Here is a 16,491-nt window from a genome sequence, read left to right on the forward strand (position 1 = left end):
ATAGAAAGAGTGCGCTTCGATCGACATATCCGGTCGTCTGCTTTTCAGTGACAGAAATAGAAACGTCAAACAAAAACCCAAATATTGGATGAAATTGGAAAATATTCGACATTAGATTACTGTCAATATTAAAATAAAAATGCATGATGCTTACGAGGCAACTGCAATATTAAAATTAACTGTTCAAATTGAATCGATAGCAGCTTATGGTAAATATATAACCTCAATTTTCTAAATCGGAATTGTTTTAAAAAGATACTTGTTTTTTTATTTACAGAGAAAGCCTAATATTTACGAAACAAATTTGTTACGATTAATATTTAAAATATTAAGTACTATTATAAAGCATTAATTAATTTTATCTTAAAATATTTTAAATTATTTGAGCAAAGACAGTTTTTATGTGTCAATTATATTCTTAATTTGTCTATTAATTATATTACAGATGATAATTTACTAATTGGCACAAGGGAAGGACATTTGTTAATGTACAATGTCCCTTCAAAGTCTAATGATCATCACAAACTGGAATTATTGGGACACAATAAAAATTTCAATAAAAAACGAATTCTACAAGTTGACGTAGTGCCGGAGTATAATTTGTTGGTTCTTTTGACAGGTAAGTTTACAATTATCAGGAAAAATTCTCTTGATTATTATTCAGAATGGTCACATGTCAGTAAAGTCAGGAAAATGTCAGGAAACAAAATTTTTGTCAGGGAAATTAAGAAAATTGAGACTTTCTTCGACTTATTTTCAAAAATTGCGACTTTTTAGATTTTTCTTCCAAACATTGAAACAAAATATCACAATTTTTAGCAAATGAAAAATATATATTATTATTATTATTATTATAATGTTAATGAAAAATCTTTAGATGTAAATTTAAAAATGAAAATCAATAAAAATTATGAAAATTAGCTTCTAAATTTTTAAAATTCAATACTTCCGCAGTATTTTCAATTTACATATTTCCGAAAATTCAAATACATACAAAACATAATAACATTTTAGAGTTATTTTTAACATTTTCGAGAAAAGAATAATCATATTTAAAATTTTTAATTAAAATTCAATCAAAAAAATTAATTAGTTTATTTAAATTAATACAAAAATTCTTTTAAAAAATTCAATTATTTTCGAAACATTACATATTTTTAAAATCTAATTCTTAGAATAATTGTTTTATCATAATTTTTTAAGATTCAATTATCTTAGAACAAAGTGAATAAAAATGTACTTTTTCAGACTTATTAAAATTTCGGAGAAATCGTGGTCATATTTATAATTATAAAATTCTTCGAAAATTTGATGATTTTTATTTATATTTTCCAAAAATTCAATTATTTTAAAAAGATTTTACCAAATTTAAATTATTGGAAATTCTTCAATTCAATTGTACAATATAAACCTTAAAAACTTAAGAAAAAAAAATGGACAGTTACAGTTATCATAAAAAATTGAGTTTCTGTATTTAAATAATTGAATATTCTGGAAGCAATTTCGGAAAATTATTTAAAAAATTGATTTAAAGATGAAGTTTAGTTGAAAATTGTAGAAAATAATTGTATTTAGAAATTGTTATAATTGTAATTTTTAGAAGTTATTAAAATTCATATCGTTTATTTATTTTCTGTAAACTTTCATATTTTTCCTAAAAAAGAATTTTGTCAGAGAAAGTGATTTTAATGTCAGTAAATATTGTCAGGCAAATGTCAGGGGAATCAATAATGTGGAACTTGTGACCACTTTGTTATTATTTACACAATATTTAAAATTTTTTCAAAATAACTATTTTCAATTACTCCCAATTTGCGAAAATTTTAACAGAATTTGTTTTAGAATTTTTTGTCACATTTAGATTGTTTTTTGTTCTAAATATTCTTTTGGATTTTTGGTTTTGGTTTCTATTTCTACTCAAGTGTAATTTTTTTCCAGATAATATAATATGTATTCACGATCTGAAATCTCCGACAATTCACCAAATTTGTCAACTACCGAAAACTCGGGGTGCAACTCTCTTTGCATTGGATATGCAAAAACAAGAAAGTTTGACAGGAGAAAAAAATACGACAGTTCGTTTATGCGTTGCAGTGAAGAGAAAACTTCAATTGTACTACTGGAAGGAGAAAATTAAGAGTTTCGAAGATTTTTTGAAAACTGAATTGACTGTTTCTGACATTCCGAGACAATTAGCATGGTATGTTTTTAATAATAGTTTCATAGAAATATTTTTCACAATTTTTTTTATTGTAATAATAATTGTATTGTTGCAAATAATTTTTCAGGTGTGGTGAGACACTTGTCCTGGGATTTCGCAGTTTTTCCTACACTTTAATGGATTTTAACGGTACCATAAAGGAATTATTTCCCACGGGTAAATCGCCCGAACCTAGTGTCACTAAATTATCGAATACCTCATTCGCTTTGGGAAAAGATTCTCAATCGATTATTATGGACACCAAGGGGGATTTAGTGCAACACAATCCGATCAAATGGTCCGATTCTCCTAGCGAAATAGGTATGATTTTAATTTTACCAGGCAATTAATTTTCAACTATTTAAAAACGAATAATTTTTTATGATTCTTCAATTTCTGAAATTTAATTTCTGAATTTTATGTCTTAATTTTAATCTTTACAATTTTGAACTTAATTTTTTTTGCCCATTGGAAATATAGCGTCCGACGATCCGTACCTTTTGGGTATCGTACACGATTCTTTGGAAGTTTACACTCTAGAAGGTTGTCAACATATTCAAACTTTACCAGAATTAAATAAAGCAAGATTTATTTACCGTTGTAAACAAGGAAGAGTTTATGTCGCATCAATAAGTCAAGTATGGTGTGTAAATGCCGTCGATTTAGCCCAGCAAATAAGAACTCTGCTCGAGAATAACCAATTTCAACTTGCTCTGAAACTGACGGTAACTCTGACAATTTACCCATTCTAATTATTTTCGAAACTTTATTTTTTTTCGTAACTTATTTTAGTAATTTATTTTCGTTATTTAGGGGCTGTCCATAAATTACGTAACACGTTTAGGGGGGAGGGGGGGTTCGAGAAAATGTTATCATATGTTACATGGGAGGGGGGGGGGTCAATCATCATTGTTACGTAATATTTATAAGGAACTTAATCTCTTTATAATGGATAAATTTTTGAAAAGCTGTCCCTTGCCGCCACTTCAATATAAGTAAAAATCGAATCATTTCGCGAACCGATTCTTGGGAATAATATACAATTTTTATTGTTAAAAAATCAATGTTATATTTTTGGTTGTTCAGTATGATTAATAAAATTATTTCTCTAAATGTTTTTTATATTTAACTTAATTTTGTATTGCTATTGTACGATATAAATACTAAAAAAAACAGTAATAAACAAATTTGTTTCGAAAAACGTTAGTAAAAAAATATTTTTAAAAATTACGTAACATTTATAAGGAGGGGGGGGGGGGTGTAAAACGATTTTGTTACAACTTGTTACATAGGGGGAGGGGGGGTTCAAAATTTCACTAAAAACGTGTTACGTAATTTATGGACGGTCCCATTATTTTCGTAATTTATTTTCGTAAATTTAGTTTTGTAAACTTATTTAATTGTAAACTTTCTTTCTTCCAGTAAATTTACTGATTTTCCGTTATTTTTCGCAATTTCAGAACCTTTCGGACATAAAAGAAGAGGAAAAGTCGAAGAAGACCCACAAAATACAGACATTATACGCGCATCATCTTTTTTACAATAAAAAATTCCAGGAGGCAATGGAACAATTTCTGAAACTCGGAACTGATCCGTACGAAGTCATCAGATTGTTTCCAGACTTAGTGTCACAATCGAACGTGAATGAAAGCAATGAACCAGTGGCGGGTCTTCCGAAACTTCAGGATCGTGATTTGGAAAATGGTTTACTCGCTCTTATTGCCTATTTGACGGAAGTGAGACACAAATTATTGGGAGACACTCACTTGCAGGGTAAAGATAAAAATGAGAAGGGAAAAGAGAAAGACGAAAAGGGAAATAATATGACGGCTGTTGCTACACAACAATTGTTGAAAATTATAGACACAACCTTATTAAAATGCTACCTACAGGTAAGAAATTTGTTTACTAAATATTTTTTTTGTTCCTAAAATTTTATTGCTATATTTTTTCAAGAATTTGTTTTTTTTCTAGACTAATGATGCTTTAGTGGCTCCGTTATTGAGATTAAATCACTGTCATCTTGCGGAGGCTGAGAAAACTTTGATAATGCATCAGAAATATCCAGAATTGATTATTCTCTATCAAACGAAAGGTCAGCACAAAAAGGCTTTGGAACTCTTGGAAAAGCAATCGAAAGAAAATGATTCTAGTCTAAAAGGTACCGAGAGGACGATTCAATATTTACAACATTTGGGACGAGATCATATGGATTTGATACTAAAATTTGCCGGATGGGTTCTCGAGCAAGACCCAGGGGAAGGTCTTCGTATTTTTATGGAAGATATTCTGGTACGAAGTCAATATTAAATTAATTATTCACTAAATAATAATTAATCGTTAAATAGTCCTAATTAATCATTAAAAAATAATTAATCGTTAAATAGTCATAATTAATCATTAAATAGTGATTAATCGTTAAATAGTCATAATTAGTCATTAAATAATAATTAATCGTTAAAAAATCATAATTATTAAAAATAAAATGATGAAAGAAATTATTTTTGTAAAACAGGAAGTGGAACAACTGCCGAGACCAAAAGTTCTCGATTATCTCCTGCGCTTTCATAAAGAAACTGTGATAACTTATTTGGAGCACGTTGTTTACATTTGGGAAGACACGAATCCACTGTTTCATAATGTTTTGGTTCATCAGTATAAAGAAAAGTGTTTGGCTTCAATGAGCGAAAATGCAACACCTGCAGAAAAGCAAAATGCCCAACACGTGAGACAAAAATTGCAGCAATTTTTGCAAAAATCAACATACTATACACCGGAAACTGTACTACGAGATTTTCCCTACGAATGTCTGTTCGAGGAACGAGCGATTATTTTAGGAAGACTTGGTCGTCACAAACAGGCTATTTCGATTTACATTAATTTATTGAATGACGTGCCGAAGGCTATTCAATACTGCAACAATGTTTACGCAAAATTCGAAAGTGAGAATAATTTTAATAGAAATATAATCAACGAATTAAATGCTCTCAAAATTTTGAACGTTCAATTAAAGGAAAATTGACTTCTGTATCAAATTCAAATTTTATTCGTTTATTTAAACATTCCGAACTTTTAGAGCATCAAATGAAAATTAAAATAACAAATAATTACATTTTTTATTAAATTAAATTTGTTAAATAAATAATTTTATTAAATTAAAAAATTTTTCAGGTCAAAGCGGTGCGGACGTTAATAAACAAGACGGTTCCGATGAAGTGCACATAACACTAATTCAACAATTATTAAAACCGGATAACGATGGAGTTTCCGATCTAATGATGGCTGGTATGTGTAAAATTTATTTTTTTGGAAATTTAATTCTAATTTTCCTTGAAATTTAAAGAAAAAAAAATTGTCCATAGGTCATGTTCCGGAAATGCAGAGGACTGCTCAACCGGATTTGGAGACAGCTTTGGAATTACTGGAGGAACATGCTTCGAAAATTAAACCTTTGAAAGTTCTTGAAGTTCTGCCGGATAATGTTCCAATTGGAAGGATAAAACATTTTTTGGAAGCAAGTTTGCAGAATAATATTAATGAAAAAAGACGAATGCAGGTGCTGAAGGGGCTTCTTTACGCCGAACATTTACAAGTTCAAGAACAACGGATGCACTATCAATCGCAAAGTGTTCTCATGACTGAATTCAATGTATGTCCCGTTTGTAAAAAGAGATTTGGCAACCAAAGGTATGTTTCCTACATATTTGTTTAATTTAATGTAATATAAATTAATTAATTAATTTAATTAATTTATTTAATTAATTAATTTATTTATTTATTTAATTTATTTATTTAATTTATTTAAATACTTATTTAATTTATTTAATAATTTGACAAAAAAATTTTCAGTGCATTCGCAAGATACCCGAATGGCGATATTGTGCATTATTCCTGTCAAGTGCGAAAAATGTAATTTTCTATCTACTCAAAGATATTCTCAATTTGATTGAGGAAAAATCCGTTTGATTGAGAAAAAGAGACGTTTTGCAAATAGTCGAAACGGACAGTTTGCCATATTTAAAGACATTTATAAATATTAAAGTTTTTTATATTAATTAATAGGTTAGGATTTATGTAAATATTTTAGAATATTTTTTTGAAATTTTGTTATATAAAATATCTTTCGATAATATTGTATAGATAGAAATTTGTAAAATAAATATGAATTTATAATTCTGCAATTATTGGATATTTTCTAAAGTAAATTTTGAATTTGTTACCGAATTAATCATAATTAATTTAACAATTAATATTTAATAATTAATATTTAATAATTAATTTAATAATAAAAAAATTAATACGTATTAAGCTTGAATTAAATAATATATTTAAAGTTACTTTTACAGAAGTTTTATGAATGTTTGAACGGTTTGAACCGTTTGAACAAAAATAAAACAATAATAAAAAAACTAACCTCAAAATTCGATGACAGTAGTCCGTCCCCGTCGCCATTACGAATCCTCTTCTTCGTATTGGTGAACAATTTTGAGTATACACACACTTCACTTCGAAAATAAATTCCACATTGACTTTTTGGTTTAATTATTAATTATGAATCTTAACTGTAAATTATACACTCCTAATGAAAAAAGCACTGGGAAAAGTAGTTCCCGCCATTTTTTTTGACGGAAATGTGAGCGCAATATTAGTTAAACAAATTAACAAATATTTTTGAATTCTACTCACACAAATGTGAAGAGAACTTTACAATTATTTGATTTAAAATAATATTTTCTCACAGTGTGGATATAATATCACTTTAATAATAACAATCACGAATTTTAGAGCCGTGCAAATCGTATCAACGAAAACCGTTGGGTGGGGAGGGGTTAGAATTTACCAATTTGCAACAAATTCACACTTTATAACTTTGATTCGCAATTTATCAATTAATAAATTGAAAATTTATAATTCACTTCACTTTTAAATCACAAGAACAGCAACCACAATAATTACACTCTAGGAAAACAAATTCTACACTTATTTGTTTATTCATCTCGACACGACCGTTGCACGGGTACTGATTGAAATTTGCAACAATGTTCGGTTGGTAAACATTATTTTGGCGGGAAATGTATATTTAATTAAAAATAACTATAAATTTGTTATCTATTTAATTTTACAAATACGTTGCATTATAGGAAATTTTATTAAAAATAAAACTATTCTAAAATTTGTTCTATTTAATGCAATATAATAAAAATAATAAATAAATAAATAAAAAATATAAAAACAAATAAATAATAAATTATTGGTTGTCTCCTATCGGTCGTATGAAATCTCCCAAAAATCAAATCGATCGAATATCCATTACATCGAATTTCAAAACATCGAATGCTCAATACATCGAATTTTCAAAACATCGAATGCTCAATATATCGAATTTTCAAAACGTCGATTGCTCAACACATCGAATTTTCAAAACTTCGAATGTTCATTAGATCGAATTTTTAAAACATCGAATGTTAAATTGATCGAATTTTTAAAACATCGAATGTTAAATTGATCGAATTTTCAAAACTTCGAATGCACATTACATCGAATTTTTAAAACGTCGAATGCTCATTTCATCGAATTTTCAAATCTTCGAATGTTCATTTGATCGAATTTTCAAATCTTCGAATGTTCATTTGATCGAATTTTCAAAACGTCGAATGCTCATTTCATCGAATTTTCAAAACTTCGAATGTTCATTAGATCGAATTTTTAAAACTTCGAATGTTAAATTGATCGAATTTTCAAAACTTCGAATGCTTATTTCATCGAATTTTCAAAACGTCGAATGCTCATTTCATCGAATTTTTAAATCATCGATTGTTAATTTGATCGAATTTTTAAAACGTCGAATGTTAATTTTATCGAATTTTCAAAACTTCGAATGCTCATTTCATCGAATTTTCAAAACTTCGAATGCTCATTACATCGAATTTTTAAATCATCGAATGTTAATTTGATCGAATTTTCAAAACGTCGAATGCTCAGTTCATCGAATTTTTAAAACATCGAATGCTCATTTCATCGAATTTTCAAAACTTCGAATGTTGATTTGATCGAATTTTCAAAACTTCGAATGCTTATTACATCGAATTTTCAAAACTCCGAATGCTTATTACATCGAATTTTCAAAACGTCGAATGCTCATTAGATCGAATTTTCAAAACTTCGAATGCTTATTTCATCGAATTTTCAAAACGTCGAATGCTCATTTCATCGAATTTTTAAATCATCGATTGTTAATTTGATCGAATTTTTAAAACGTCGAATGTTAATTTGATCGAATTTTCAAAACGTCGAATGCTCAGTTCATCGAATTTTTAAAACATCGAATGCTCATTAGATCGAATTTTCAAAACTTCGAATGCTTATTTTATCGAATTTTCAAAACGTCGAATGCTCATTTCGTCGAATATCCAAAACTTCGAATGCTCATTTCATCGAATTTCCAAAACTTCGAATGCTCATTTCATCGAATTTTTAAAACATCGAATGCTTATTACATCGAATTTTAAAAACTTCGAATGCTCAATACATCGAATTTTTAAAACATCGAATGATAATTTGATCGAAATTTCAAAACGTCGAATGCTCATTACATCGAATTTTCAAAACATCGAATGCTCATTTCATCGAATTTTCAAAACGTCGAATGCTCATTAGATCGAATTTTCAAAACTTCGAATGTTCATTTGATCGAATTTTCAAATCTTCGAATGTTCATTTGATCGAATTTTCAAAACGTCGAATGCTCATTTCATCGAATTTTCAAAACTTCGAATGTTCATTAGATCGAATTTTTAAAACTTCGAATGTTAAATTGATCGAATTTTCAAAACTTCGAATGCTTATTTCATCGAATTTTCAAAACGTCGAATGCTCATTTCATCGAATTTCCAGAACTTCGAATGCTCATTTCATCGAATTTCCAAAACTTCGAATGCTTATTTCATCGAATTTTTAAAACATCGAATGTTAATTAGATCGAATTTTTAAAAAGTCGAATGTTCATGTCATCGAATTTTCAAAACTTCGAATGCTCATTTCATCGAATTTCCAAAACTTCGAATGCTCATTACATCGAATTTTCAAAACTTCGAATTCTCATTAGATCGAATTTTCAAAACTTCGAATGCTCATTAGATCGAATTTTCAAATCTTCGAATGTTCATTTGATCGAATTTTTAAAACGTCGAATGCTCATTAGATCGAATTTTCAAAACTTCGAATGCTCATTTCATCGAATTTTCAAATCTTCGAATGTTCAATTGTTCGAATTTTCAAAACTTCGAATGCTCATTACATCGAATTTTCAAAACTTCGAATGTTAATTTGATAGAATTTTTAAAACTCCGAATGTTAATTTGATCGAATTTTTAAAACTTCGAATGTTCATTTTATCGAAGAGAATTTAACATCTGAGTTTACTATCTATGTAATATGTTCTTCCTAGGGAATTTTGAAAGTGCGCGAGATTTGAAATCGTTTTGGTAAGTGACAATTTTTTTTATTGAGTAAAATTTTTTTGTTTGTTTACTAATTACTTGTCAGTAAATGTTTATTTTTTTGTTATATAAGTATCACTATTATTATGATTATTTTAATTTATATTATAGTTTTTATTATAAGGTAATTAAATTAAATTGTGATTATCTATTACAATCATAGATGGCTCTAGTAATATGAATATGTGTTTTACAAATTTTTATAAATATTAATCTGTTTATAGTATAATTATTAATATTGTTATTCTTATTATTGTGTAATTGTGAATTTATTATGTATATTTAATGTAATATTGATTTATTTAGAAGTCAGTAAGATGATCGTTAAAAAAAAGTAGTGAATATTTCTTATTTGTCTAAATATTTCGCTTCTAAATGAAGAGTTCAAGTTTCTTTTATCTATTTATAATGAATGATTGAATGAATGAATTAATTAATTAATTAATTAATTAATTAATTAATGTGCATAAATTAAAATTATTTTCAAATTAAATAAAATATTGTGTATTGTTATTATTTTGTTATTTCTTTATATAGTGAATATTAAATTGCATTACTCTCTACTTTAAATAAGAAATAGATTCTATATGTAAGTAATACTTAAATTTTTATTGTAAATAAATAACAAGATTCCTACAGAAATCCGAAATTAAAATTCCATACCTTTTCCATGATTTATAGGTCAAACTTTTACGACATTCCAGTGCAATTTTAAATATAATTTCATTACTTTTGGGCTCTTCGAAAATAGTTTACTTATTAAATAGTCTTGACTTATTATTATTATTATTATTATTATTATTATTATTATTATTATTATTATTATTATTATTATTATTATTATTATTATTGTTATTGTTATTATAAATTCGAAATAAAATCACATTTTATATTAAACAAAATTATATTTTTATTTATAATTGTAGAACTACATACATTTTATTTTATAATCGTGAATAAATCTTTGAAACATTAAAAGTTGTTATACTTTTTTTATAAAATTTACATTACTATAAAAGTTTAGTGCGAGTGACTGAAGAAAACGGTGATTTTTAGGAATTTTTTTCAGGGAAATTATTGCATCTAATTTTTTATACAGTTTTGTACATGTATACATATTTGTATAAATAGTCAACATTTTGTAATTTTTTCAAAGAAAAATATTCTTTTTTAATTAAGAGTTATTCGCTATATAAAAAAAATCCAGTTTTCCCACTGCGCTGCAGTGATTGCGGCCTTCTGAGGGACTGAAATAAAAAAAACAAAAAGTTTATTTAAGTCGAAGATATTTGCCGTACAATGACTCTCGGATGTCAAAAAATGGGACGCATGAATATTCCCCACATTGAACTTGCAACAATTTTTGTGGTATCGAAATAAAATACTTAAAATATCTACTTATTAGAACTGCAATAATTCGAGTTTTCTTTTAAACAAATTTTTATCACAAGAAATTAGTATTTGAAAAAATATTTATTAACTACTTTTTTCATTTGACTGTATATTAATTTATAAAAATATCCATGTAGGGAAATATGAAAGAATAGAACATTTAGTTGTTCAGCGTTTTTTTTTAGTATGTATTTTAAAAAATAAAAATTTTGCTTAAATGAAATTTTAAGTGCATAAAAGTTTATTTAAAAGGATTATAACCTAAAAAATTTGTCAATTATCAGAATTTTCATTTCGTAGTATTTCTATATTATCGAATTTTTATGTAACGTAAAATATATGTAATTGAGCTATAATCTCACAGAATTTATATTTAACATAATTTTGATGTACAACTATTTATATTTAGTTGAAATTATATTTAAAATAATTTTTATTTAATCAAATTTTTATTTAACCATATCTGTAGTTAACCGAATTTTCGTATGAGTGAATTTCCAAAGTACCAAATTTATAAAACATAGAATTTTCAAAACGTCGAATTTCTAAAGGTGCTTCTATACCTCCGGTGGATTGGTCAAGCAATCGGCTCGATGAATTTTCACGGTCGGAAAATGTACTTTCATGGCGGGTATTTTTGAATAAGTAAATGTTGAAAAGGTTTTTACTTGAAAATTTATTTAAAAAAATGATTTTATCATAGAAATTCTTTTGAAATTTATGTTAAAAAACATGTTTTATTTCAAAAGTTATCAAATTTTAATTCAAAATGTTTTAATTTTCCAAAGAAGAGTAAAAAGCCTAATGTTTTTGAAATGCTAGTACAGACGGTACAGACTGTTTGTTATGAATGTACATAACCTAGCGTTGTGTTGTCGTGCTTGTGATATTATATTCTAAATTTAATGATTTTATTATTATTATATTAAATAATAATGAACAGACAACACAACGCTAGGTTATGTACATTCATAACAAACAGTCTGTACCGTCTGTACTAGCATTTCAAAAACATTAGGCTTTTTACACTTCTTTGGAAAATTAAAACATTTTGAATTAAAATTTGATAACTTTTAAAATAAAACATGTTTTTTAACATAAATTTTAAAAGAATTTCTATGATAAAATCATTTTTTTAAATAAATTTTCAAGTAAAAACCTTTTCAACATTTACTTATTCAAAAATACCCGCCATGAAAGTACATTTTCCGACCGTGAAAATTCATCGAGCCGATTGCTTGACCAATCCACCGGAGGTATAGAAGCACCTTTAAGCATTAAACTTTTAGAATGTCGAATTTTCATTTGTCCTAACTTTTTTTGCCACAAGAGTTTCCTCTCTGTAATTCTTATTGATATGGTTGATTTAAATTGTGCGGGAAATTTGAAATCATATGTTAAATCAAATTTCGCGCGCAATTTTAATCTACCTTACCGACTAACAACATAGATAGTAAACTCTATAGTGTCAAAAAGTTAGGACAGATGAAAATTCGACATTCTAAAAGTTTAATGCTTTAGAAATTCGACGTTTTGAAAATTCTATGTTTTATAAATTTGGTACTTTGGAAATTCACTCATACGAAAATTCGGTTAACTACAGATATGGTTAAATAAAAATTTGATTAAATAAAAATTATTTTAAATATAATTTCAACTAAATATAAATAGTTGTACATCAAAATTATGTTAAATATAAATTCTGTGAGATTATAGCTCAATTACATATATTTTACGTTACATAAAAATTCGATAATATAGAAATACTACGAAATGAAAATTCTGATAATTGACAAATTTTTTAGGTTATAATCCTTTTAAATAAACTTTTATGCACTTAAAATTTCATTTAAGCAAAATTTTTATTTTTTAAAATACATACTAAAAAAAAACGCTGAACAACTAAATGTTCTATTCTTTCATATTTCCCTACATGGATATTTTTATAAATTAATATACAGTCAAATGAAAAAAGTAGTTAATAAATATTTTTTCAAATACTAATTTCTTGTGATAAAAATTTGTTTAAAAGAAAACTCGAATTATTGCAGTTCTAATAAGTAGATATTTTAAGTATTTTATTTCGATACCACAAAAATTGTTGCAAGTTCAATGTGGGGAATATTCATGCGTCCCATTTTTTGACATCCGAGAGTCATTGTACGGCAAATATCTTCGACTTAAATAAACTTTTTGTTTTTTTTATTTCAGTCCCTCAGAAGGCCGCAATCACTGCAGCGCAGTGGGAAAACTGGATTTTTTTTATATAGCGAATAACTCTTAATTAAAAAAGAATATTTTTCTTTGAAAAAATTACAAAATGTTGACTATTTATACAAATATGTATACATGTACAAAACTGTATAAAAAATTAGATGCAATAATTTCCCTGAAAAAAATTCCTAAAAATCACCGTTTTCTTCAGTCACTCACACTAAACTTTTATAGTAATGTAAATTTTATAAAAAAAGTATAACAACTTTTAATGTTTCAAAGATTTATTCACGATTATAAAATAAAATGTATGTAGTTCTACAATTATAAATAAAAATATAATTTTGTTTAATATAAAATGTGATTTTATTTCGAATTTATAATAACAATAACAATAATAATAATAATAATAATAATAATAATAATAATAATAATAATAATAATAATAATAATAATAATAATAATAATAAGTCAAGACTATTTAATAAGTAAACTGTTTTCGAAGAGCCCAAAAATAATGAAGCTAAATCCCATAAAAAAAGAGGAAAAAATGTTGCATTTTAAGCAATTCGGATATTTGAATTTTTGATAATATTAGATAATTTTAAATTTTTTATCAAAGAGTCGAGGCTATTCAATAAGTAAACTATTTTCGAAGAGCCCAAAAGTAATGAAATTATATTTAAAATTGCACTGGAATGTCGTAAAAGTTTGACCTATAAATCATGGAAAAGGTATGGAATTTTAATTTCGGATTTCTGTAGGAATCTTGTTATTTATTTACAATAAAAATTTAAGTATTACTTACATATAGAATCTATTTCTTATTTAAAGTAGAGAGTAATGCAATTTAATATTCACTATATAAAGAAATAACAAAATAATAACAATACACAATATTTTATTTAATTTGAAAATAATTTTAATTTATGCACATTAATTAATTAATTAATTAATTAATTAATTAATTAATTCATTCATTCAATCATTCATTATAAATAGATAAAAGAAACTTGAACTCTTCATTTAGAAGCGAAATATTTAGACAAATAAGAAATATTCACTACTTTTTTTTAACGATCATCTTACTGACTTCTAAATAAATCAATATTACATTAAATATACATAATAAATTCACAATTACACAATAATAAGAATAACAATATTAATAATTATACTATAAACAGATTAATATTTATAAAAATTTGTAAAACACATATTCATATTACTAGAGCCATCTATGATTGTAATAGATAATCACAATTTAATTTAATTACCTTATAATAAAAACTATAATATAAATTAAAATAATCATAATAATAGTGATACTTATATAACAAAAAAATAAACATTTACTGACAAGTAATTAGTAAACAAACAAAAAAATTTTACTCAATAAAAAAAATTGTCACTTACCAAAACGATTTCAAATCTCGCGCACTTTCAAAATTCCCTAGGAAGAACATATTACATAGATAGTAAACTCAGATGTTAAATTCTCTTCGATAAAATGAACATTCGAAGTTTTAAAAATTCGATCAAATTAACATTCGGAGTTTTAAAAATTCTATCAAATTAACATTCGAAGTTTTGAAAATTCGATGTAATGAGCATTCGAAGTTTTGAAAATTCGAACAATTGAACATTCGAAGATTTGAAAATTCGATGAAATGAGCATTCGAAGTTTTGAAAATTCGATCTAATGAGCATTCGACGTTTTAAAAATTCGATCAAATGAACATTCGAAGATTTGAAAATTCGATCTAATGAGCATTCGAAGTTTTGAAAATTCGATCTAATGAGAATTCGAAGTTTTGAAAATTCGATGTAATGAGCATTCGAAGTTTTGGAAATTCGATGAAATGAGCATTCGAAGTTTTGAAAATTCGATGACATGAACATTCGACTTTTTAAAAATTCGATCTAATTAACATTCGATGTTTTAAAAATTCGATGAAATAAGCATTCGAAGTTTTGGAAATTCGATGAAATGAGCATTCGAAGTTCTGGAAATTCGATGAAATGAGCATTCGACGTTTTGAAAATTCGATGAAATAAGCATTCGAAGTTTTGAAAATTCGATCAATTTAACATTCGAAGTTTTAAAAATTCGATCTAATGAACATTCGAAGTTTTGAAAATTCGATGAAATGAGCATTCGACGTTTTGAAAATTCGATCAAATGAACATTCGAAGATTTGAAAATTCGATCAAATGAACATTCGAAGTTTTGAAAATTCGATCTAATGAGCATTCGACGTTTTGAAAATTCGATGAAATGAGCATTCGATGTTTTGAAAATTCGATGTAATGAGCATTCGACGTTTTGAAATTTCGATCAAATTATCATTCGATGTTTTAAAAATTCGATGTATTGAGCATTCGAAGTTTTTAAAATTCGATGTAATAAGCATTCGATGTTTTAAAAATTCGATGAAATGAGCATTCGAAGTTTTGGAAATTCGATGAAATGAGCATTCGAAGTTTTGGATATTCGACGAAATGAGCATTCGACGTTTTGAAAATTCGATAAAATAAGCATTCGAAGTTTTGAAAATTCGATCTAATGAGCATTCGATGTTTTAAAAATTCGATGAACTGAGCATTCGACGTTTTGAAAATTCGATCAAATTAACATTCGACGTTTTAAAAATTCGATCAAATTAACAATCGATGATTTAAAAATTCGATGAAATGAGCATTCGACGTTTTGAAAATTCGATGAAATAAGCATTCGAAGTTTTGAAAATTCGATCTAATGAGCATTCGACGTTTTGAAAATTCGATGTAATAAGCATTCGGAGTTTTGAAAATTCGATGTAATAAGCATTCGAAGTTTTGAAAATTCGATCAAATCAACATTCGAAGTTTTGAAAATTCGATGAAATGAGCATTCGATGTTTTAAAAATTCGATAAACTGAGCATTCGACGTTTTGAAAATTCGATCAAATTAACATTCGATGATTTAAAAATTCGATGTAATGAGCATTCGAAGTTTTGAAAATTCGATGAAATGAGCATTCGAAGTTTTGAAAATTCGATAAAATTAACATTCGACGTTTTAAAAATTCGATCAAATTAACAATCGATGATTTAAAAATTCGATGAAATGAGCATTCGACGTTTTGAAAATTCGATGAAATAAGCATTCGAAGTTTTGAAAATTCGATCAATTTAACATTCGA

At 26.3% G+C, this 16,491-nt stretch overlaps 1 protein-coding gene across 1 annotated transcript; it reads left to right on the forward strand.

The window, feature by feature from the left end:
- Nucleotides 1-67: 67 nt before the first annotated feature.
- On the forward strand, nt 68-6,381 carry LOC122501159 (vam6/Vps39-like protein). Its single transcript, XM_043610444.1, has 11 exons — nt 68-209; nt 446-619; nt 1,939-2,200; nt 2,289-2,521; nt 2,681-2,925; nt 3,661-4,092; nt 4,175-4,492; nt 4,716-5,142; nt 5,372-5,485; nt 5,563-5,887; nt 6,050-6,381. Exons 1-11 carry the CDS (start codon nt 140-142, stop codon nt 6,111-6,113), a joined length of 2,664 nt encoding a protein of 887 aa, XP_043466379.1. The 5' UTR covers nt 68-139; the 3' UTR covers nt 6,114-6,381.
- Nucleotides 6,382-16,491: the final 10,110 nt, after the last annotated feature.

This window comes from Leptopilina heterotoma, unplaced genomic scaffold (genome assembly GCF_015476425.1).
Source record: "Leptopilina heterotoma isolate Lh14 unplaced genomic scaffold, ASM1547642v1 Lhet_206, whole genome shotgun sequence".
NCBI classification, from domain to species: Eukaryota; Metazoa; Arthropoda; class Insecta; order Hymenoptera; family Figitidae; genus Leptopilina; species Leptopilina heterotoma.

Bases quoted from the DNA above. Each gene is read 5' to 3' on its own strand.
- LOC122501159 (XM_043610444.1), top strand. From the start codon at position 140: ATGCATGATGCTTACGAGGCAACTGCAATATTAAAATTAACTGTTCAA. The intron at 210-445 runs GTAAATATATAA...ATTATATTACAG, and splicing joins TGAATCGATAGCAGCTTATG to ATGATAATTTACTAATTGGC. The intron at 620-1,938 runs GTAAGTTTACAA...ATTTTTTTCCAG, and splicing joins TTTGTTGGTTCTTTTGACAG to ATAATATAATATGTATTCAC.